Here is a 23,830-nt window from a genome sequence, read left to right as displayed (position 1 = left end):
GCAGGAATGCTTCTAGTTAGGTCTCTGTAGTGGCATTAAAAAAAAAAAAGATACAGAAGATTGAAAAAACTCACTTTCCCCATATTTTCTTTATTCCTCTTGGACTTCTTTTACTTTCCGGAGATAATGGAGACTGTGCACCAGATTCTGCTCCCGATGACAAAGGTGAAAGGTCATCTGAATTCATTGTACCATCCATATTGTCAGAGTCCCCTGTGATTGATAAATGCCATTGAGATTTATGAAGCCATGGTATAAAATGCAAAAGGAAAAATTTCACAAAAAAATTCATAATCCCCAAAACAACTTAAATCATATAGGGCTAAGTACCTCCGATTTTACTTGGCAACATTCCTGAAATAATGGTCCGTGATTCTTCTCAGACTTAGAAACTGCATTTTTTATTACTAGTTATAGGACTTCTTCCCCATAATGTATCAAAACATATAAAGACTGGAAGAACTAGCTAAAGATTTCTGCAATCACATTATATAATGGTCAGGTTTACCAGAAAACTACCGATTAGTAACATTCATCTTATTTGTAGTATGAATATAGGATTGAAAATTACATCCTTCTGAAAAAAACTATGGCAGCTGAATTTCTAAGATTATTGTGGGTGCCTATATTAAAACATTATTGCCAAAATAAATTTAGGAAGGTTTTTGTATTTTAAAAAATGGTTAAATAAGGAGCCACATTAAACTCCCCCTTTCCAATATATGAATTTTACTTCCAAAGTAATAGATGTCTAGCTCCAGTTAGAATCAACCACTAGACTGAATCTCTGTTCTAGTTCAGAGATTGAAGTCTAGCACTGTCTGCCTACATTTCATTTACTAGGAGCTAAATTGGGCTCTTCCCTTTCAGTGTAAAAAAACCAAGATTCCAGACAGTCCACTATGTGCAATTCATATTTGCAATCAAGAAGTAACAGAGAAGACCCCCCCCCCAATTCATTGCTAGCTTAAAAGCTGTGCATTGACTAGGTGTACGATACCTAAGATTGGTGCACTGACACTCCTGATGCGATCTTCATTCATTCCAAGAACCAGAAAGCCACATGAAGAAGCAAAGATGATGGGAAATTCAAGCAAAGGAAAGTTACAGAAAAGCAAAGAAAGCCAAAGCCAAAAGCAGGAAATAAAAAATCGACAGGAAGCAAAAGTAACAAAGCAGATGAAGTTGAACATTTGGGGTCCTGCTGTCTCTAGTTCAAAATATTCTACGGTGAGATCAGTGAATTATTTTTTTTTTAAAAAGGATCCACAATGTATCATGCAGTTTTTAAAAAATTGCTTTCCATATGGAACACTCCTAAGTGAAAAAAGAAAGTAAGAATAAAATGCAGGCTGTTCCACTTAAACACAAAATAAATCCCAGTAATATGTAGTTGATGTTTCTTTTTACAAAAAACGAAACAAAACTCTGCTTTAGACTCACTTACCAGCTTGATTTATAGAGAGCAGCCAGAGAACTTTGCTTTCCGCAGGGTTTGAAACTATTACTCAATATTTTAAATTGTCTAGGATATTTAAAGGGAGCATCTTAACACTCTGTAATTAAAGCAGCAGACATATGCATGTAGTCTACTTATTTCCAGGGCTCCAATATCAAAAGGTAATGGTTGCAGACAGATGTGCAAGGTCCATTATCTGACGTTCCACTGTATTTAATGGAGCCTTGGTCCCAAGCAGACATGCTTAGGGACAGGTTTTCCCTTTACACAGCCTTGCCAAGCATGATAGCTGCTAGCCTAGATGAAGCCATGCCCACAGAGCATTTGGCATATGGAATTTCAGTCTCCCCTGCAAATTGTCTAACGGTAGTCTTTGCAGGAGTAAACAAAATTCCATATTCTGTACATCCCAGTTGTTGTAATGGCTCACAATAAACATGACCAAGCAGAGTCCTGGGGTCTAAGCTACTTGGAAATCCAACTTTCCACCTTCCAGTAGGTGGAAACAGATTTCCTCCTTTAATTTAGCAAAGTCCTGGAAGCATCATACGATGTGCTTAGAAGAATCCTGGTTAAATTTGAACAGCTGTGTAAAAAAGAGCATCTAAAAATTAACTACTATAAAATGAAGGTCACTTTATTTGGCAAAAGGACTACCAAGTCCAGGTGGACTCTAGATGGTAACACCCTAAAGCAAGTACCCAGATTTAAATATCTAGAATTACTTATCGATGGTAAGTCATCATGGAAACCCCATCTGGAAGCAATTAAGCTAATATCTGGCCATTCTACTGGGCAGCTATATGGGTTCTTTCATTTAATGGGTGGGCAGTTAATCAAGCCAGCTTTTAAGATCCTTGTCTCTAAAATCATCGTCCAAATGCTCTACGGGGCTGAAATATGGGGAATTGGTGTTAAATCTGAAATAGAGGTCCTACAGGCAGATTTGGGGCTTTCTTATGGGACATCGGCAGCCCACGTCAGAGCTGAGTTGGGCATCCCCTCGCTAGCAGCCAGAATTGATCTAGCCTATATGAGATAGTGGACCAGGCTAAATGCCTTCGAGGAACACACTCTTACTAAGCTCTGCTGGTTAGAGCAACTAAGGACAGGGGGCTGGGCACAAAAGCGCCAAGATAAGCTTAGGGCTTATAGTCTTCAAATGGAGAGCTACTTGGCCTTTAGCCCACGTGACCTTAGAAATTGGATTTTTGATCAGGATACCAACCAAGGCAGACTATCCATCATTGCTCCGTTACTCTACTTGGTACCCCCAAATTTAAGACCAATCAACTTGAGACACTGACCTTCCCACAACCATGGAGGGCTTTTGTAGAATTAAAATTCCTGCAGATGCCCTCAGCATATTTAGAGGGGAGAGATTGGGGAATTCCCCATATGGATTGCAAATGTATATATGGATGCATTCAGGCAGAGGACATTACACACTCCTGGCTGATTTGCCTCCTATATACAACGCCCAGAGGAAATTTATATCACCAATTCTTAATTGGCTTCCAGGTCAATCTGCACAGGAAGTGACAGTTGAATTCCTAGCAGATAAACACCTATATATTACACACCAGGAAGCCTAATTTGCGCTGGCAGCCAAGAAGCTCCATTCCAGCTATGTGAATGCACTCCAATCTTAAATTTTAATGTTGTGAATTTCTTTTTATATTGTAAACTGCTGCAGGTTATGTTGTATGATTTTAGATGAAAGTTTTCCTTAAATTCCCCATCCTCCATTGTAAAGGCCTTTGGCTATATACAATAAAACTGACTGACTGACTGCTATTAAGTAGCTAAAACCCAAGCTTTTATTGTTCTCCTCCCTGAAGTACGTACTCAGGCTCTGTATGCTGCTGTCTCCGTTGCCATTCACACGGCACGTACTTGGAGAAGGAGTACTGTATACCCCAGTATCGCCGTTGTGTGCAGGTCGAGGAAGCTTCCCTGGCAAGGTTTGGTATTTGCTGCTTTTCACGAATGGCTTACTCTGTGTTTTTGTAAAAAGATTTTTTTAAAAAAACAACAACAACAACTCAGTATTTTTTTCCTAAAGTGCACAATATTAATTTCAATCAGAAGCAGACAAACTTTTTAGCTTTTCAGAAGAATCAGTGCTGGGACAATACATAGTTTTCCATAGTGGCACCAGGTTTCGGTGGAATGTTCCCCAGTTTATGCACACAGATTCCCAGGGAAATGAGGAGCTTTTCACATCAGATCGCTCTTGTTGTGCTCATTTGAGATAACAATTGGGGACATCAGAAGCAGGAAAGGAGGCAAGGTGTGGCCCTGTTCTGAATGATGCTACTGAGTAGGAACCACTGACAATTGCAAAATCCAGAAAGATGAAGACATTAGCAAGTGCATCAACTTATTTAACTGTTTTGTGGGTCACCAACAGAATGCATGCTCTCCATTCTGTTTTATTCTTGTGTGCTGCTATTTTCTGAATCACTTTTGATATTCTTGCACGAAATAAATACCGCCTGGAGCTAAGCACACCCCTAAGCTCACAATTGCCTCCATCATCTCCAGCACACAGAACTTTCTCCCCCGCACTCTTTGCAGCACATGAAGAGCATTTGTTTTCTTTGAAGCCATGGGGAATTCATGGTTCTGCCTTTGTGGAAAAGCAAGGAATGGCATCATCATATTTAGCTCAATCGCACTGGCATGTGTCTTCATCCAGCTGCCCCCAAGGAAAACTTGCTTATAACTGAAGATCAAAAAATTGAAGCTTAACTAGTTTGCTCAAACTTATCAGCATATTAACTCTCACAGAGAGGCATTCAAGGGGAAAACAAAGAAGAGAAGAACCACAACATAAAATGATGATTATGTTAAGTAAATGTTAAAATGGAGTTAATATACCTCTTGGGCTACATCACGTTCTACTGGTTTCGCATCTACATGCTATGAAGGTGCAGGAAATGTGAGGGAGAGAAAGTAACAAACAAAATGTTAGTATCAAATGGAACATGACATTTTTAGTCTAATTTCTAGTGATCCTCAGTGAGGACAATAGCAGATTTATTTTCTCCCCAGTATAGAGCGCCATGTCGACCTGACATTGCTGCGTGTCTCATGCCTTCTAAATTTATAAATACATCTCAAATACAGCTTCTACAGAGGCTAATAGAATTTGTTTCATTGTTTTCTACAGGCACAGGGTTGTCTCCGTTAGCCCTCTTCAGAGTAAACCTATTGAAATTAATGGACATGACCTCATGTAGGACAGAGGGATATATCCCACTGTTTAAGGAAGTGCTTTCAAATTTCGGCATATAAAACACTTGTTTGTTTTATATACAAAAACTGTTTAAATACTTGCAATAATTAACACAAAGTGCACAGAAGTGAGTTGTTGACAGGTTCGAAGGATGTGCGGTTTCTAGGCAGAAGCCGAAATTCTTTACTCAAGTGCATAATGGTTTGTACACTTGAGCCAAGTGGTAGACTTGGCACTCTTAGATAGAAATTTGTGATGTATCGCCATAAATTCTAGTGTTATATTATATACCCAGTAAATGCCCAGAATATGATGAAGAAGGAGAAAATAGACCTCTGAATTCTGGAATAACTAGAGAAGCTAGACCTTCATTCATTTGCCATATACAATATTACAAAACAGACTACAGACATAAAATGAAAAACTTACATTAAACATGCTGAAGAAACACCGGAAGTAGTTCTGGGTTAGCCACATTCCGTCTAAATACTATTAGATTGATGCATCAATTTGAAGGTGACAGTTTTTAACAACAACAACAAGTAAAGACCACCTTCAAACGGAGTGCAATTTGAGTGTTATGCAGAATTCAATTTGGGCAGACTCTGACTTGTATTGCACAGATATATTGGTCAGAATACACCAGCAGTAATTGCTGTGGTAGAATACTGATTGGGTTTGGTGTTGCACAGACCAATCACGTTCCTTTGATCTCAAAATTCAGAAAAGAACAGAGTGGAATGACTCAGTTGTTAAGAATTTTCTACATGCAATCCACAATTATTAGGCAAAGCAAAGATTTCTGAGCCAACCTTTTCCAAGGATTCACTCTGCAAGTCTTCAAGACTACTTGATATTTTTTTCTGAGGCACCCTTAAAGTGAGAAAGGCAACAATTAATGCATGCACACACACACTGAGCAGGAGTAACTGGGCAATCTGATTTCACTATCAAATAACCTGCAATCTTAAGGTCTAGTTTATACCTGAGGGTCACAGGTAAGTTCTTACTTGCGCAAGCATCCTATGCTCTCCCCATTAAGTTTTAAAACATGTCCGTGTGTGATTTGCTGTCTCAGTTTGTTATACTGTACATCAAGGTGGTCAGCAGCCAGGGTGAGATCAGCACAGTGGAGCTACTGCTACATGCTAATGGGCCAGCAAATGTAATTAAGGGCTTTTAATGTGATGGGATGCATGTGGAATGCTCCCCATCTACACATTAAGCTGCATAACATCTAAATTGGGCCTGAGGACCAGATGTATGATGCTTTTGACATCTGGATACTTCCATAGGCCTGAGTGGATCTTCTTGTTTATCATTCAGAAATAAAACAGAAACGTCAAACCAGTAACAACTGTGTGTCAGATCAACTATTCAATATGGGATTTGGCTTTATATTTTGTATCCCTGGAGGGAAAGTCTCATTCAGTTAAAATGGCCAGGCCTGAATGTATGGAATCTCTGATTGTACTGGATTTCTCAGGGTCCTTTGAACTGGAGCTGTGGTTGCTCATTTGGGGGAAAGGATCCCCATTCAAAATGTCTAGGATAACTTGATTGGTAAATGTTGACAGCATTATTCTTCTTACCTATGTTGGACTTCCAGGCTTTGTCCGTTTGCAGAAAACAGGTTATTTGAAGGAACTGGGGAGCTTCCGCTGTTAATCGTAATGGTAAACAGAAGGACACATTTTAAAGAGCAGGCTTTTTGATGCATTCTAAATTTAACTGTTTTGCCCCAATTGACCACATGTTCTTGACACAAAAGCAAGTATTTCAAAGAATGTTTTACAATATGAAAAAAGAGTGTTCTGAGAAACACAGATTTAACAAAGGAAAATTGTTCTTGCCTCATTTCCAGCATTTTTTTTTGTGGAGGAGGAGGCAACATAGGTAGATTCAATTCCCCTGGAGGTACCTGTGTAAAAATAATTTTATTTTAAGTACTTTTTAGTATGGGTATGGGAAGAAAAAAAAATATAGACTAATGGAAAAAATAACCAACCAACCTCTGGTTTATATAGTTCTATTTGGGGCTTATTCATGGGATTCCATTTTCTTAAAGTTACTTCAATATCATCTTCACTGCTTCCACACAAAACTCTTTCTGAAGTTCCTAAAAGGATTGGAATTTAAAATTGTGCATGGTTAGAGGATTCCATATATACATACACAGACCAAATATCACTGACAGCCTAAAATTATCAATTATTCAATCGAGCAGCCAACTATTCATAGTATTACAACAGAAGGATTCCAACAGACAGGACCAATAAAGTGCAGTTATTATTTAGAAAGTAAATTTCCAACACGTCTTGCTAATTAATCAGTTCAATATTTAGATGCATAGAATATTTTATTTTAGATGTGTCTCTCTAAACATGATAAAATTTTGAAATTTAGAGCAGAGCATGGTTAAAAGATGTTTTTAGAAAACAAAAACAAAAATTCACAATGACTCTTAACATATATAGGTCTAATTCATACTTCCTCATTCACAGCCCCTTTTAACAGGTGGTGGTATGGAACTATGTGTCAAGCACAGTGAAAGTTCAATCTCTTCAGGCTTTGAGATATTCCAGTCAATGAAACAATGGTCATGTTTGCATGTAATTCAACAACAGCTTCATATGAACATACTGACTCCCGGGGAGGAGACCACAGCTCATTTGCTCCTGGTTTTCCTAGCTCTGTGCGGATTAGCATGTTGTCCAAACATAGGATCATAATCTTACCATGATGTACAAACCAGGCTAGTATTTCACAGCCGACAACACGAAGCAGACACATATATCCAACTAAGTATAATTTTGCAAATCTCACAGAATCCCCAAATGTCATTTCAGATACAAGATTGTGGCTTTCAGCTGCTTTAGAAATGGTGTCACTTCAAAACATGGCTTTTAGAATTTACAAGGTGGGTCATACAATGATAATAAGCAAGAGAATCAGGTGGTGTTTGCCATACTGTCCTCAGTCACCCCAGCTGTTGCCAGCACTCACTCACTCACTCACTCACTCACTCACTCAGCAAGGCTCTCTGCTGCCCCACCCTCATCACAGAGGAAGGGCCAAGGCAGGCGCTTTCTAAGGATAAGGTATTCTGACAGAGGTGGCCAGAAAAATGCCTGAAGTGTTGCTTTGCTGCGGCAGCTTAAAATGTTGTTTAAACTTAGTAACTAGTTCAATGTTGCTTTAAATTAGTACAGTAAGGAAGGAGAGCAAACCAAAAGAGATTCAGATCCCTCTGAGGAAGATACATATCTAAGGGAGGATACTTACCCGTGTTCCTATATCTCTAGAAGGAACATCTCAACTGTTTCACTCCAAAATGCTAGCTTTGTACAACTAGAAAGAAAAGCTATTAAGTTTATATATATAACATTGGCAGGAAAGAAGGGACTGGAATGTCTGTGTCTGCACTGCACTGTGTTGCTTCATTTCAGACCCACCAATTAAGAGATAATATTTGGAATAGATTGCATAAACCGTAAAAAAGGAGGATAATTTTAACTGCAATTAAAACTTTAGTTGAATAACAAACTGATTAAATTGATTCAGGCAACACTTAAAAATCTCTCATTACCAACGCTCAAAAGAAAAGGGTATTTAAATTTAGTACTACTTAATTAGTTAAAATGAGCAGGAAGTGTAATAAAATCAAGCAGGTGTCTAGCTCCTATTGACTTTATTTGTATTCAGCATTCTGGTACATGTCATTTATTTCAATGTTAGGTTTAGTTTATAATTCTTAGCTTTTAATTCCTGCACCATTTAATTAAAGTTTTTCTTACTTTGTTTTTTAGTTAAGGGCTCAGGTCAGCTTTCCAATTCTAGCTGATGTGGAAGGAAAGGGATACGATCAACTTATTTTTCACAATCTAAAACAGTTGTGCATACATTAGCCAAATGTTCTGTAGTTAATTAAAGCAAACTGGGTCGCTGTGGCAAGCATGCTCTTTAAAGTTACATTATGTCACTGGAAAATATAACAGTGTGGAATAAAATGTTGCCTAATCCCATCTATTTCACATATTAGAGAGTGCAAGATAGGTTACAAAACAGGAAAATTACTTCCAGCTTCTCATATGTCTTTTGTATAGAAAAGACCAGCAATTTCAGATGGGCTTCTTGCTTCTTTCTCATGTTTAAGAAAAGCAATATAAGGCCAAGCACTGTCCCCTCCCCAAATAACATTTTAAAGTCAATGATTTAAAAATAGCATCTCAGGCTTATCATCTCAACAACCACCACATGTTTAGTAAAATCTGTAATGATAACACAGAAACTTATTCAGTCATAACAACTGAGGATGGATGAGAAATAATCATAGATGAAAGAGTGGAGATTGGTCTCAGAAAGCCATTCCTCTCTCCATTCCCACACATTTCCTTTAAGCTGCAAAGGAGCAGTCACTCTGAGTTTAAAGGATCCTTGTAGGGTAGGGGATGTAAAAGCATGTTCAGGGGATGCTGGGCCCCATTGTGCTTTATATATATTTTATTCACTTATCTTCTTGGCCGGGTTATTCTAAATGCAGACAGGAAGTATAACATTTCATGAGGCTGTCTAGTAAGGCAAGGGAAGATGCTTTCATAGGCAACTTTTCGAAATAAGTCTCTTAACAAGAAAAATGAATTATTCCTTCTTGGACAGGAAAAAATACTTGCATGACTTATTAAGGATAAACAGCTCACAATGCAGACAATAAATTAACTTTCACTATCTGCTTTGCCAAATCATATGAAGATTTGAGAACGTGTGTGACACCACCAGCCTAGGAAGAGGGGCATCCCCTCCATCTTTCTCAGTATTGCTGACTGTCGTCAAGATGGACAGGCTGTTACTGTGTGTTTCCCAGAAAGAAACACAATGTATTCAGGACCATACATGGAAGTTACATGTGGTATGGGCTGAATGCTCAAGAGCTTTCTTAACACTGCCAATAAGAACTAGATGCCAGGATTACTCAAACTGACTTCCGAAAAATACAGATCCGTTACCAGTAGCCAGCTGTTCTGTGTTTGCCACATTTACAAGCAGGTAAGCTCTCCCAGGTGATGACAGCAATGCATTAGTCCTATATGTAACTAGAACAGAAGCTTCATTGTCAGCTGCATGTATTGGAACTGATTTTGACAGTGCAGAGCGTCTCTGAACATTGACTAGTCCAAGAACTCTGTTCTTAATGTCAATGAATTTTGTGTTATAAAAGCATCAAGAAACACCATTATTTGACCCCCCCCCAAAGGAAGAGGGCTTCCACAAACACATGCTGATAGCCATAATTGTATGTATCAAAAGGCAGAGCCAAGCTGTATTAGTCACGGACAAAGGGGAGGGACATAGCCCCACACGAGTTAATCATCCCTTGGATAAAACATTCCATGCAGCCCCACTTCTCAAGTTTACGTATGCTGTTGTGGCAGGTCAATCCCATTCAAGAGTCTATGGAATGAAAAACTGGGATATTTGCTTATCCTAAAGAAGTGACTGGAATGAAGTCGACCATTGGTGGTTAAACACCCAAGATCCATTCGCTCAATATGCTAACAAATACTTAATGTGAAATCTTTCAATGTAGTAACTACTCCAAAAGGCCTAATTATGAAGTTATTCTATGCTTAAGAATTGCCACCTATTTACTATTAACTACAGTAAATCAAGCAAAGCATCACCATTAACTAACCGGCTTAGCAGCTTGGAGGAGAAATGGAGAGGAAAGAAGCTTGTTGGGGAACATAAGAATGGCGACGAAGAAACTGTGTATATTATGGTTTTCCACCACAGGAATGTATCTTGGACACTTGCAGCTACTGGTTAGTGAGCTTAATTGTGAGTCCCAGTTTGGACAACATGCTAAGTCAAACCTTGACTTAACGGCATGTCAGCAAAAAGGACCAGAAAGGAGTAAAGCAGCTGGAAATTCTTCTACTGGAGCCCACATATTCAGAGTTTCACTAAGGCATTGTTTGGATCACTGTGTCACACAAACCATGTCTCTGCCTTTCAAGGGCTGCTCTCTCAGTTTCCCCTCATGACCCTTTTCTGAATATTAAAATTAAAACTCTTTGTTAGAATTGCCTCATAAAGTTTTGGAAGCTCTTCCACCTGATTTATATCCACCAATCATACCTTGTACTGCTATCATGATCTCCTTCACTCTTCGGTACTGACTTAGCAATACAGTTAACTCTTCTATTCGGCGGTCCTGAAAAGGAAGAGAAGAGAAGTAAAACAGACAGATTCGAATGGTGTCAGGATTTCAGTACACAGGAATCTACATATACTGGGAATAAGGTGAGGCCCATGAGACCTTTCCTAGTCCCTACAGCCTTGAGACTTGTTGCTGTATGATGATTCACTCACAAGAAAAGAGAAAGAAAGCTGAACCTGGAATCTGTCCCTCTTATCACATATTTCTACTGTAGTTACACATAAGTGTGGACCTTGAGGTCCCCGAATGCTCTTTATGGTGGCAGGTAAGAAGAAAAGAGGTGAAGGAGGTCATCAAATCCTCCTCCATGTCTGTATCTGGCAGCCTTACAGACCTTGAGGCCAGTGGGTTTCCTCAGGATTGGGAACAATCCTCAGGACTGTTGTCCAAGAGTGAGAGTCTATTGATGCACACAGGGTCTAGTGTGAGACAGAGCGGGAATGAGTGGAATGCTATAAGTGAAAAATGGGGTGGGAACTGTTGCAAAGACCATTCACTGGTTGCTTAATCTGTTTGTCTTCTGGGTTTCTTTGGGGGGAAATATTTGTTGTTATTGTAGTCTTGCTTTCATATTATGACGAAGCAGTTAATTTGTCGATTATTGGATGCCTTTATATGATTTTGTGATTTTTTTATATATTGCTGTTTTTCTCCGTTTCCTTTTATTTCTTTGTCCCTGCTCTTGGAATGAAAATATTCAATGTACAGTGGGCTATAAATAGTGCAAATAAATAAATGCTTTTATCATATTTAGCTTGTTACATGTTTCAGGCATACCCTTGCCTCATTTTGTCGAAATCGTGCTGATGTCAATCATATCAGGGGTGGGGGCACATGGCCTCACACACCTCCACTCTCTGCTTTAGGAAATATTATCAGCAGGGACAACCTGCCTGTATATTGGCACCCTGTTAATGGAGTCCAGCAATCATTTTTCTCCCCAGTCATGAGACACCACCTGCTTGAGGTCGTTTCCAGTGATGGAAAGTTGAGAGGGGTCAAGGCTATCTTATGATTGAATTCTCCCCATGGCACTTCCTTCATGAAAATAGGTGTGACAAGAAAGTGTGAGTCATAGGAAAGTTCAGGGCACCAAGGCCTACAGTTTAAACTAGTTACAGCTTTCCATAATGGTCAGACACGATATGAAGGGCAATTTACTCACTGCTGGGCATTGAATAAAACACCTCTCACAATCCAATACCTTCCCCAGTAAAAGCACCAGGAATAATCAGATATATTCCACGGAAGGGGACAAAAAGAATACTTGTAACATTGCTGTTTCCATTGTTTATTTTTTAATGTACAGTGGTACCTCGGGTTAAGTATTTAATTTGTTCTGGAGGTCTGTTCTTAACCTGAAACTGTTCTTAACCTGAAGCACCACTTTAACTAATGGGGCTTCCCGCTGTGCTGCTGGAGCATGATTTCTGTTCTCATCCTGAAGCAAAGTTCTTAACCTGAGGTACTATTTCTGGGTTAGTGGAGTCTGTAACCTGATGTGTATGTAACCTGAAGCGTCTGTAACCCAAGTACCACTGTATCAATATAATTTTACATTTTAAATCAAACTGCTATCTTTGGGGGAAAGAAACAGCATGCAAGCAACAATGGGGAGCCCTGGTGCTGCTGGTTGAGTAAGGCGTCCCGATTTGCAGTCCCCTTAAAAACACTGATGTTGAGCTCTTTGCAAACAGGGTAGCAGGGTTGGGAGAGGGCACTTTGGCCAAGCTTTACAATGCAGGAGCTGTTGCACAGTGGAGGGACCACAGCTCAGGAGCAGAGAAAGTGCTTTGCCTGCAGAAGGTCCCTGGTTCAGTCCTTGGCATCTGCAGGTAAGACAAGGGAAGAGTCCCATCTGAAATCCTGAAGAGTCACTGCTCATCAGTGTAGGCCAGAGATGGGGTGGAGCCTGTGTCCCTCCAGATATTGTTGGGCTACAACTCTTTTATCCCTGACATTTGGTCATGGCGAGGAGGCTGATGGGGGCTACAGTCCAACAACGTTTGGAGGCCCACATCTTCCCCATACCTGGTGTAGACCATACTGAGCTAGATGGAGTCTGTGGCCTGGCTCAGAATAAGACAGCTTTCTATGCTCCTTGGAAAAAGATGGTGGGCAAATGCATTTGGAAGTTGACTATGCACTAGTGGCCAAAATGGTGGATACCTTTTGGAAAAAGTGTATTTCCGAGGTTTGATGGCTCATAATACCACTTTATTGGAGAAATGCCTTTCAATGGAAAGATAATTTAATGAAGAATGTAACGCAACAAAGTTTGTTCCATGATCTGTATTCTATCAAAAGTTCTAGCCAAATAACCAGAAAAAGGAACTACAATTTGCTTAGGTTGATATGCAGTAGCTTTCTTTCATTTGAATGTAGCCAATGAGCACGAGTGTTTAGGGAGCCAATCAGGTGTCATCTTGTGTTACGAGCCGTCAAACCTCAGAAATACATTCTCCAAAAGGTTTCCACCATTTTGGCCACTAGTGTATGATCTGTTCTCATGACCATCAAAGCAAAGGGTTCGTGCTGTGATGTTGTTATTATTATTATCTGTATATGAAATAAGATTACTTTATGTACAGGGAACAACCAATAATTTAGGCACATCCAATTGACAAGTGACTGTGTGCATGTGCAAGGAGCCGAACCTGAAAGGGACTTTAAAAATGGTAAGAGCATCCCTAAAGAGCCCAGATAGGGCAAAAGGGCACACAAACAGTGCCTAGCAATCCCACAAGCATTTGCAAGTGAAATCCCAGGAGACCTTGCACCAATCGTTGAGGCCTGTGGAGAGTTTGATCAAGGAGATTTGGAGGGAGCAATTGTGGTGGAGTTTGGTAAGTGCTGTTGGTTTTTTAAAGGGGTTTCCAAGGGTTTAGAGGGTGTTTGCAGGCATTTCCAATGGTGTTTCAAATGTGTGCAATTTCACTTAATGCACGGTGCCTTGGAACGTAACTCTCACGTAAATGGGGAGTTGCCCATATATATGTATTTATAAACGATGATCTTCTCAGTTTTTAGTTTTTTTCTGCCCATTTTTATCTGTAAGCTGCTTTGAGCCCTAAGCCTGGGAAAAGGAGGCATATACAACAAACAACAACAACACTTAACGGTTGCACTTTTCTTACCTTTTCTTGATTTGCAGCCAATAATGATTCCATTCCTACTTTCAAACATTGGACCTCTTGATCTAAAAGAAATGTTTCAGAAGGAAATAAAAGGAGGTGAAAATACACATACATTGGTACCTGCTATTATAGTATACAAAATGGTAATGTTATATCAGATGTGCAATTGTAACAATACTTTCGGCAATCTTCTCAAAGCAAAACAAAAAACTGTGCCAGTGCCTTACATCTCTGTGCCTCTGTTTAAATTATGCAATGTGGTAGCTCTTGTTACCACAGGGCAAGCACTTTCTGTTGGTTCTACAAGACACATTTTTATCAGGTAAGATCTTTCTACATCACTGCAGAAGTCTCTTGGAATGAGATAAAAACAACCTCCCTGAATAAATGCATTTAGAATGTTATGTGCCACCCTTCAGTTCCACTCACTTCCAGGGTGCCTAAAAAACATACAAACAAAAACCAGTAACATTCACAGATCGACAATGAGCTGGATGCAGAGATGCGAGAGCTGAAATTTGTGCAAGCTGCCAGTTTCTTTTGCCAGTTCCACCCTCCCACTGCACCACAAACTAGGTCTTTCCTGAGGTCCCCTACTTGATGCTCAGGTATGGCATGTTCAAGGAAAACAGACATGACACACTACATTAAGGAAGTTACATAATGTTCTAATTTCCTGACGGCTAAAAATATGGATTTTTCTTGGCCTCCAACTAAACCATGGCTTATCATGAACAAGGAGTGCTCTAGTGAATGCTGCTGAAATCGCTCCTGACACACTCCTTCCATATAATGAGCAGGAGCAACAAACCTTTGGTTACTGTCATGTTCTAACCAGTGCTCATGGTTTGTTTCTCTTCCAACAAACCATGATTTTAAGTGCTAGGGAAAGGGCACAGTGGAAATGACTCACTGTTTGTTGAGGCACGCAACGAGTTAATGTGCTTAATGTGCTATCCGAATACAGCCACTAAACGGAATGGCCATTTTTAAAGTTTTTGTGATTGAAACATTTAATGACCAGCATCTTCAAGCACTTGCTGATATTCAGGCGCAAAAAAATAATAATCTATGGAGTGCAAAAACTGTTGTTTTATAAACACTTCTAGCAAAATAAGAAGCACTACAACTAGCTAGATGCCTGGTTTCAAAGCCAAAGTAATTACCCTCTGACAGAAAACAAAGTGTTCTGCACATATCTCATTATTTAAAATAAAACCGTGGACCTTTCAAAAATAGTAAATTGCATAAGGCATTGGATGCAGAGGCTTGAAAACTATTGATTGGTAGAATACAGATTTTGTTGCTCCTTGCATTCATCTATCTCCATTGTATGGCGAAGGAAACCAGTGGTGGGGGAACTTTTTTGGACCAAAAATGTGCAAAGGGCAAAAGGCAGCAAAAGAGACTCTCACCTTTGTACAACAGGCTGCGTTCCAGTCACTCAAAACCCAGGGGCTTACACACACACTCATTCACACACTTCTCCAATTAGGCAAGCGGGAGGCATCATCACAGTTCAAGCATACATTCCAGCCACACAAAAGCACTGGAGGACAGGATTAGTGAGAGTCTCCAGGGCCAGTTACAGGAACCTGGAAGACCACAACTGGCCCCTGGGCCTCAGGCTCCACACCCCTGTACCAAGTAGTGCAAAAGAAATCCTAGTCTGTGCTAAAGCCATTTACCAAACAGTAGCAGATGCTTTTTAATTAGGGGCTCACTTTCTAACTGCCTTATACCCTACTAACATCAACAGGCAAAATTTAAGTTTTGGTTATTAGCTCTCAAGTCTTCATATGGGAGTCACTGTCTGCATTTCCCCATTAAGAATATATACCTTGTGAATAGGTTGTACCCTTCAAAGAGAAAAACTTCTGGGAAGAAGTTGAAGTTTTGTACGCATTCATTAGATCGTTTTTTGTTCGCTGCAGACATGGAAGTAACTTTAGAGCTAACAGTCTTTGGTTTGGGATGAAGATACAGCTGACTGAGAATGCAGGGACTGATTTGACTACAGCAGTTGTCCTAGCAACACACATTCCTAGGTGTTCTAAACAAAACTATCCCAAATCTTAGGCATTTTTAAAATAGTAACGTTTCAAAACAATAATTTGCAAAGATGGCAATGTGACACACAAGGAAAAGAAGAATAGTGTTGCAAAAATATTAGTACAGGGAGGGGGAGAATTAGTATTCAGTAGTTGTTTTTTAAAAAAATAAAGTTTAGATTATCACAGCTGTACTGCAAATCTAGTGATGGGAGCGATCCAATTAGTGGGTTATGTGTTTTAATGATATTTTAGCAGGCAGTGGCATTTCCACATAGATGTGGCATGGACAGACAGTTTTTGCTTTTCTTAAAGCCACACTTAACAACAAGCAAGGCAGTCAGATTTAAAGGAGGAAAAAAGACTTTTAAAAGAGCTATGTCAAGGTTTTCTCACTTTTATGAAGACTTCTTCAAAAAGAAGGTATATCCACAATTAAGATGGAAATATTTAAAATGCTAGGTCTTGAAGGTTTGGAAGAAAATCCCCCTTTTCAAAAAGGGTGGGGGTAAGAGCTGTGCACGAGCAATGCATCTTTTGTATACTTTTTTGGTTTTAAATATACAAATGTCTATTCTGGAGTCCACCAACTTTGACAGAGCCTCTTTAATGCCCATTTTCTGTTCACTTACGCAACATTGGAGATTTTGTGTGAGATAATAAATCTGACTGTATTAAAGCCATTCTGTCTGCGGTAAGCAATGAGATATTCATCCCGCATGTTACGATTCAGCAGTCAACTACAGAGCCAACATTGAATGATTATTGCTGCAGAAGTGCACTTTAGGTATAATTTGTGTGTGAAAAGTAATAAAGCGAAATCTTAGGGCTTACGTTTTTCTTTTAGCCTTCGCCTATACACTTCCTCTACGGTGGGAAATGAAGAGAGTCAAATAAGGTATGCAGAAAGAACACAGATTAGAGACTGTATGCAATTTCATCAGAACAGGCATTCAGAAATAAAAGATACAATTTGAGATGACCGCTGATCTCTATCAGTGTTCAAACGTTGAAAACGCTTTCTTGTTAAGAAATGCAACAAACTCCATTTTTGGCTCATCTTCAAATGTATGATAAACATCTTCAAATGTATGATAACTCAACACTATCAGGTTTAATGGGGCTTATAAATACTACTGAGTATTTAGAATGGCAACCCAAGGCATTTCAAATATTTGAACCTTCCTCCTTTTGGAATCAATGGACTTCAGCAGGAAACAAGCTTGCTGACATTCCCCAGTTACTGTTAGAGAAATAGTAACACATGCAAACCCTATTATACCAAACATGCATAGACACTACAAACAATGGAAACCAATACCAAAGCTCAAGGCTATATAAACAAACAACATAATATCTAATGTGTGTCAATACATCTTTGAATGGATCTCACCTAAAAAGAGTTATTTACCTTTCTCAAAGTAACAAATGGATTGATTTCTACTAGAGCGAGCCAGCCATTCATACATGAAATGGTAGGCTGAAGGATTATCATACTGGATTGTCAAAGCTCAGTCATCACTTTGGTAAGAGATAGCCTTAATAAATGCTGCACATTGCAAATAGCTGTTCATATTTGACCAGTATACCCTGCTACTCATATTAACCATTTATTGAAAGCAGTCCGCTGCAGAGCTGAAATTTATAGCACTGCATATAAAGTCCTGACATTGATAGAATAGCAAGGGAAAGAGGAACAGTAAAAAGATAGAGAGAAAGGCAAGATTTATTCTCTGTTGTTTTTTTTAATTAAAAAAGCCAAGCAGACTCCATATGTTTGACATTAAAGCCATTCTTGGACTTCTACCTGGGTGACCTAGGCTAAAAGCTTGTCGCTCCTCCAGTAAAATGGGTTACGTGGATTAAAGTACTTATTGTAAACAGCACTGTATACTTAAATGTACTATATAACAGATAATAATAAGATTAGGATACAGAGATAAAACTGCTGTGTCAATTTAGGAATGCTTTAAAATAAACTTTCATAAAAAGAGCAATCACATTTTGGATAACTGAGAAAAAAATAGGCCACAAACAGAGGATTACAAAACAATCTCTTTGGCACCTACACTTCCTGGAAAATATTTCCCCTAAATGAAATAAGCCATACCCCATTCTCCATTTGAGAATGGATAACAGTAACAGAACTGAAGACAAAACATTTTGATAGCAACTTTGCTATTCCCCCATCATTACCTCTTTCTGCAATTTCATTATTTCCCAATGTCCTCGAGATTTGACTCTGTAATCGTTCAATCTCTGAGTCTTTTAGAGCTAACTGTTCCTGAAGCTGTGCGATTTCAGCCTGAAATAACAGATTAACATTAGCTTTCTTTTCATCTCTATCTCATCCAAAAAATTAAATTACAAAGAACCACTATAGATTATTTTCTCTAATGCATGTTAGAAACACAAAAATTTCAGACAAAGCATTTTTATGCTGTTATTATTTTTGGAACACTGCACCCAAATCTTCTCTTGCCCTTTGCTCCTTGACACCCACAACTTTTATTGCCAGCCAACGCAGAAACATAGCAAAACGATGGAAGTAAGTATATTCTCTTTGGGGAGGTGAGAAAACTTGTCTAGGACCACATGACATTTTAAAGGAATTGCAGGCCTCTTTTGAGGTTACACTGCATGACAAACTTGGGTTGTCTCTGCATAATATGTGAAATGGTTGTGTGGCTTACTTTGGTTGCTTTCAGTTTCCATTCATACTGGGTCCTTTCATTTTCCAGCTCTTCAACCTTAATTTTTAGGTGTTTTAGTTCCTGTAATAAGTTCTGCAAAGGGATAGAAGAGAGAAAACACATTTACTCATGAAACCGGACACGTGGGTGAAATTGTCAAGTGATTGCACCCATCTCAATAAAATAAAATTACCCCAGGCCTGACTGCTGATAGAGAGCAATCTTGAATTGGTAGTCTGTTAAAATGAACTCTCTTTTACTAATAACCCCAGACAGCTGTCAAGGAAAGAACAACCTTGAAGGTCTAACTAATTACAGTGATTTGAAGCCATGGTTTAACTGGCTTTGCAAACCAGTGTTTTGAAGGCATGTTTCATCAGCATCAACTACAGAACATGTAGCCAGCATGATGCCAAAGAACCACATAGCTAATCAAGAGAGTCAGGGATGCTAGCTTATGGGGGTTGAGCTGTTTTGGGCCCCCATATCCTTTAGGAGTCTCTTCCCCAATGTTGAGGGGACGGAGGAGGATAAGCGTGTTGCAGCTTCATTGGCCAGCATCTCCTCCTACCATGGAAGGAGGCTGAGCACGAGAGAGGAGGTGCCGCCAGCCACTGAAGCCATGCTGCACACTCAGCCTCCTCCCGACAACGTGACGTCATGAACATGATGTGACATGCATGCAATGCCAGGCCCCCTTCATCTTTGGTGCAAGTTGGTGCCTTTGAATAGAATCAAAAGCTTCATGTTTGCTGCTGCTTTTTTTTAACCGGCTCGTTTTTTTAACTGTCTCATTTCAATGCTCTGTCTCTGACAATTTTTATGTCATCTGAGGAACTGCTTTAAATCTGGCATACAAGTTCGAATCAGTGAGTGGTACACACACAAAATTCTCCAGAGCAGCTGACTCTGCTAGTTAAATGGATGAGCCACACAAGTGATTTTTATATCCTTCCCTTTCTGAATAGGAGTTCAACCCAGTTCAGAAACTAGATTTACAACTGCTTGAACTGTTCAGAACTATCTTCTTAACAGCACCTTTCTCAGGAACCACAATCACATCATGTTCTTTTGTGTCTCTCTCTTCCAGACTGGCTATTATTATTTATTAAATCTGTATACCACCCTTCATTCAAATATTACATGGTGGTTCACAACATAGGATGTGTTCTTCTGTCATTGTTGGGCAACCAATATCTGGAACACACTTAAAGGAAGGTAATGGCACAGAAGAGAAAGCCACCACAATTTTCTATTTTATTTTTTAAAAAATCAAACATGAACTGATTAAAAACATATTACTGTATCTCCAAAATGTGATTCTACAAAATTCAGAAGACAACACGGCAACATGAACAAACCAAGCTGCTAGTAAGTCTTTAAACGAGCTTATGTTAGGCATACCACTGTCATTCCTCTTCTGTTCAACTTCATCAGCTTAACCAAAGTAGCTTTCAGCCTGACATGTGAAGTGGTTTCTGATCAAACACAGCAAAGGTTTGTTCTATAAATTCCAGAAAGCCTTCACTGAAGTGCTTGTTATGCAGGATAAGCAATCAAAATTTATGGGGTTTAAACAAAGAAACACACGACAGAGCATTCACCATGCCTCTCCCCCTTCATTTGATCCTCTTAGAATGCACACAATAAGCAAAAATCATATGCCTATGATTTTAAGACACTCCAAAGCTCATTTTCCTAAATGAAAGCCTGCAGCCAAAAATATACATGGCCCTGAGGGAAGGGGGTGGTTTGTTTGTTTTTAATAGGGTGTTAATATAAAACAGGAAAGTTCTAAATGCAAGTTGTCTATTAAATATATTAAATAACTTATTCCAATTAAAATAAACACCACTAATTGCTAAACGTAACAATCCTTTATTGCCCTTGGGTGCTATAGAAAATCAGGTTTACTATACTGAGCAGTTATGTGGAACACTTTCCGAATTATTTTCCCTTATAGCTACCCAAAATGGCTGCATATAAATTTATGATGATGATGATGATGATTTCATGAGGCAAGGGTGCTAACTTCTTGAAATGAAGAGACCTAGACTACCCCTCTCTCCTTGAGAGGTCCCTGGGTCTATCCTTATATGTCTTTTCATGATCCTTAGATATAATCACATATAAATCTATACATACTCAGTTTGACTGCCTCCCTCCTATACTGAAAGTGTATCCTTTTTTCTGGGCATTAGCAAACCTTCCACGTATGTCATATGTGACAGACAAAGAACAACGAAGAATAACCATGTAACCCACAATCAAGGTGCCTACCTGCATTTATCCAACCAGACCATCACCAAAGCATCCCACAATAGATACAAAAGACTGTTGAACACCATGATAAGTACCAGTATCTTGTATATTAGGCCAACTTAGTGCAGCACAATTTAAGCAGCCCTCCTAATTTTACATGGAGCAACTCCTGAGAAAATCATTCCAAATAGGAGACAAAACTGATTTACAAGTGGGAGATAAAGCACATGTTTACTTAGTCTGGATGAACGCATGCTGGGCCAAGACAAGCAAAAATTTCCTGTTGGTTTCTTAAGCACAGCACTCTGTCTAGTGAAAACTACACAAATTCATGCCAATTGATCACAGCAAGCTCCAGTTAGTAGTTTAGTTTGGTCTGTGAAAGGGGGCAATGCACAAACTCAGGCCAAAATTTACTTCTCATACATCACACTGAGTGCAATTCTTCCAAACAGGGACCTCTGTCACCGAGTCAATGCTATCTTGAGGACCAACTGCTGCCATATTTGGCTTCCTACTGTGGGATTTTCTTTCCTGGATTTTACTATTAATGTCCAGCTGCAGTCTACACATTTGTTCTTGTAGTTCACTGATCAGGTTCACTACTGACTACACAAGAGGAAGAGAGAAAATTAAGACTGAAAGAAACATGGAATGAAGTCGAAACAAACAAACAAATGACTGAGCACATATGCGATAAGAAGAGTGAGTTTGAGTGGTCACAACAATATGGTAGATGAGGTACATGGTAAAGTGTGTGTGTGTGTGTGTGTGTGTGTGCGCGCGCACACACACACACACACACACACACACTTTGTTTGCTCCGAGTCATATTTGGAAAAACTGCTTAGCCAGAGTATTCACCAGACTTCTAGCACCTGTGGCACACTTTTTTCAGAGTTAAAATTAGGGAGCCCAGTTCACTCTTGCGTCCAAAGATGTCTGGAGTGGAATGAACTTTCTCAATGGAGACCACTTCGTGTTTATCTGTAAGGTGCTATTATGTGCATTCCTCCTCACTGGAACAAGGTTACCCAGAGCAGTGACTCATGCAGAGACAACAGCCTCCGTGGAGGGTGGGTAATTTTCTGCATCAGGAATAACTGGATTGTTTAACAAAGAGAGATGGCAGTTCACCTTGCCAGCCTTGACTGACCAGAAAGCAAAATTACCAGAATAGTAAAGCTTGCAGAAACGAGCTTGGGATCTGTGCTGCGCGAAAAGCAACTTGGAAATAGTTGGTAGAGACTAGCAAAGGGTGAAGGAAGAGCACAGCATTACCCTCCCATGCACCATGTCATGGCTGGAAACTAGACCCTCGGTGGCCAGATTTTAAACATCTACTTAGGAAATGGAGCATGTAGGTCTGTTCTCAGTGTCATGAATTCAAATGGCAACCAAGCAAGGCTCACCTCAGCTTTGTTCTGCTTCTCTTCATATTCACTTTGTTCCTTCTCCATCCCAACCAGCTTAATCTTCAGATCCGAAACTTCTGCCATTAGGTCCAATTTCTGAGTTTCCAGCAATGTTCGACTTAGCAGCTCCTGCAAAAATAGGAATGTATGCCTGTGATATTTTTTATTCACTCAGTTCCATGGCTGACAGAAAAAGTACTTCCTTCTCCAAATTTAACAATTTACAGGCAACACTTAACTGAATATAAATATTACATTAAGAGCCACACAGGCATTTTAAAAATGTTTTTGTTTATGGAAACATTTTACCCAAGTGTTCACTACCATTAAGTAAAGCAACCCTTCATAATTGTTTTTAGACCTGGGACAAAATAAAGACACCACAAGGCAAGGGATTTTCAAGTTTACTTTGCTGAGGCAGTGGAACAAATACATTACACAGCAATTGTTAGTACTGAGTGTGATTTGAAAGCTTAGCAATGAATTTTGCAGCTCTGCTTCTTAAACAATTGTGTATATGTATTCCCTGCTTTATTCTTTAAAACCCGAAGTTGTCATGGGAGGCTGAAATATGGAGAAGGCGTCAGAAGGAGAGGTGCTTAACCCTTTGCCTCTGCTTAAGCCTCACCCCCTGTCCCCGCTTTTCCATGCACAGGAGAAGACCTACTTGTATTCATATTGTTTCCTACTTGTGGTTGTGAAAAGAGATTTTGGAGGGAAGATTTTTAAGTGGCAAAACGGGTAAGGCTGAAGGGTTAAGCAGTCTCACTTTCCTGCAGATCTGCTTATGGTCATATCCGACGAATTTCAGAGGCAGGATATGTATGGGATCCTACATATCAGACCGATCTTTTCATTTTGTTTTTGAAACAACGTGCTGTGGGATGGATTCAAATGACATATCACAACATGATTGCTACAGATAATAGGCTGTAGCGCTTTGTGTGAGCAGAATTACTTCTCTCCCCAGCACACCCCCTAAATGTGTTCTGGGGTTTGCCCCAATACTCCAGAGCAGATTTTGGAGTGGTGCGGGGCATGCATAAAGGAGGCAGGCAGGAAGTCCCCTTGCTCAGGTTGTTCTGCTCATGCAGTTTTCCAGTTCAGTGCTGCCCAATATAACTCTTAAGACTAATTTGTCAGCTGTGCTCCTATGTATTTTGGTAAACTTGCTCGTTTCTGGGCCACCTCTACTGGACAGAAAGTCATCTGGCACAACCAAGTCAGGCTTGCATTGGAATGTGCACTGGGCTAAATGTGTGTTCCAGAAGAGTTTATTTCCCAAACACAGGAAAGTAGTTTGCAGGCATATACAGAGTAGTGTTTGGTCCAGACTTTTAAAATCTTTTTTT

General features: G+C 39.6%; 1 protein-coding gene across 12 annotated transcripts in view; it reads right to left on the bottom strand.

Annotated features, from left to right (window-relative positions):
• PPFIBP2 (PPFIA binding protein 2) overlaps positions 1 to 23,830 on the bottom strand; it is a 107,962-nt gene that overhangs the window by 16,049 nt on the left and 68,083 nt on the right. For 7 of the 12 annotated variants that reach the window (XM_081906719.1, XM_081906715.1, XM_081906716.1 and 4 more), the window contains 14 exons: positions 22,476 to 22,607; positions 18,802 to 18,894; positions 18,305 to 18,413; positions 16,943 to 16,975; positions 14,058 to 14,119; positions 10,839 to 10,914; positions 6,713 to 6,819; positions 6,554 to 6,621; positions 6,293 to 6,361; positions 5,513 to 5,573; positions 4,343 to 4,384; positions 3,308 to 3,458; positions 1,001 to 1,033; positions 75 to 213 (listed from right to left, as the gene is read on the bottom strand). In XM_081906719.1, coding sequence (XP_081762845.1) covers positions 75 to 213; positions 1,001 to 1,033; positions 3,308 to 3,458; positions 4,343 to 4,384; positions 5,513 to 5,573; positions 6,293 to 6,361; positions 6,554 to 6,621; positions 6,713 to 6,819; positions 10,839 to 10,914; positions 14,058 to 14,119; positions 16,943 to 16,975; positions 18,305 to 18,413; positions 18,802 to 18,894; positions 22,476 to 22,607 — 1,175 coding nt within the window. The remainder of the gene's footprint in view (positions 1 to 74; positions 214 to 1,000; positions 1,034 to 3,307; positions 3,459 to 4,342; positions 4,385 to 5,512; positions 5,574 to 6,292; positions 6,362 to 6,553; positions 6,622 to 6,712; positions 6,820 to 10,838; positions 10,915 to 14,057; positions 14,120 to 16,942; positions 16,976 to 18,304; positions 18,414 to 18,801; positions 18,895 to 22,475; positions 22,608 to 23,830) is intronic. The other 5 variants (XM_081906721.1, XM_081906725.1, XM_081906720.1 and 2 more) reach the window with 3 other exon arrangements.

The sequence above is a fragment of the Podarcis melisellensis genome, assembly GCF_964234715.1.
Source record: "Podarcis melisellensis genome assembly, chromosome: 1".
In the NCBI taxonomy this organism is placed as follows: Eukaryota; Metazoa; Chordata; class Lepidosauria; order Squamata; family Lacertidae; genus Podarcis; species Podarcis melisellensis.
This window is presented reverse-complemented; position numbering and strand designations above follow the sequence as displayed.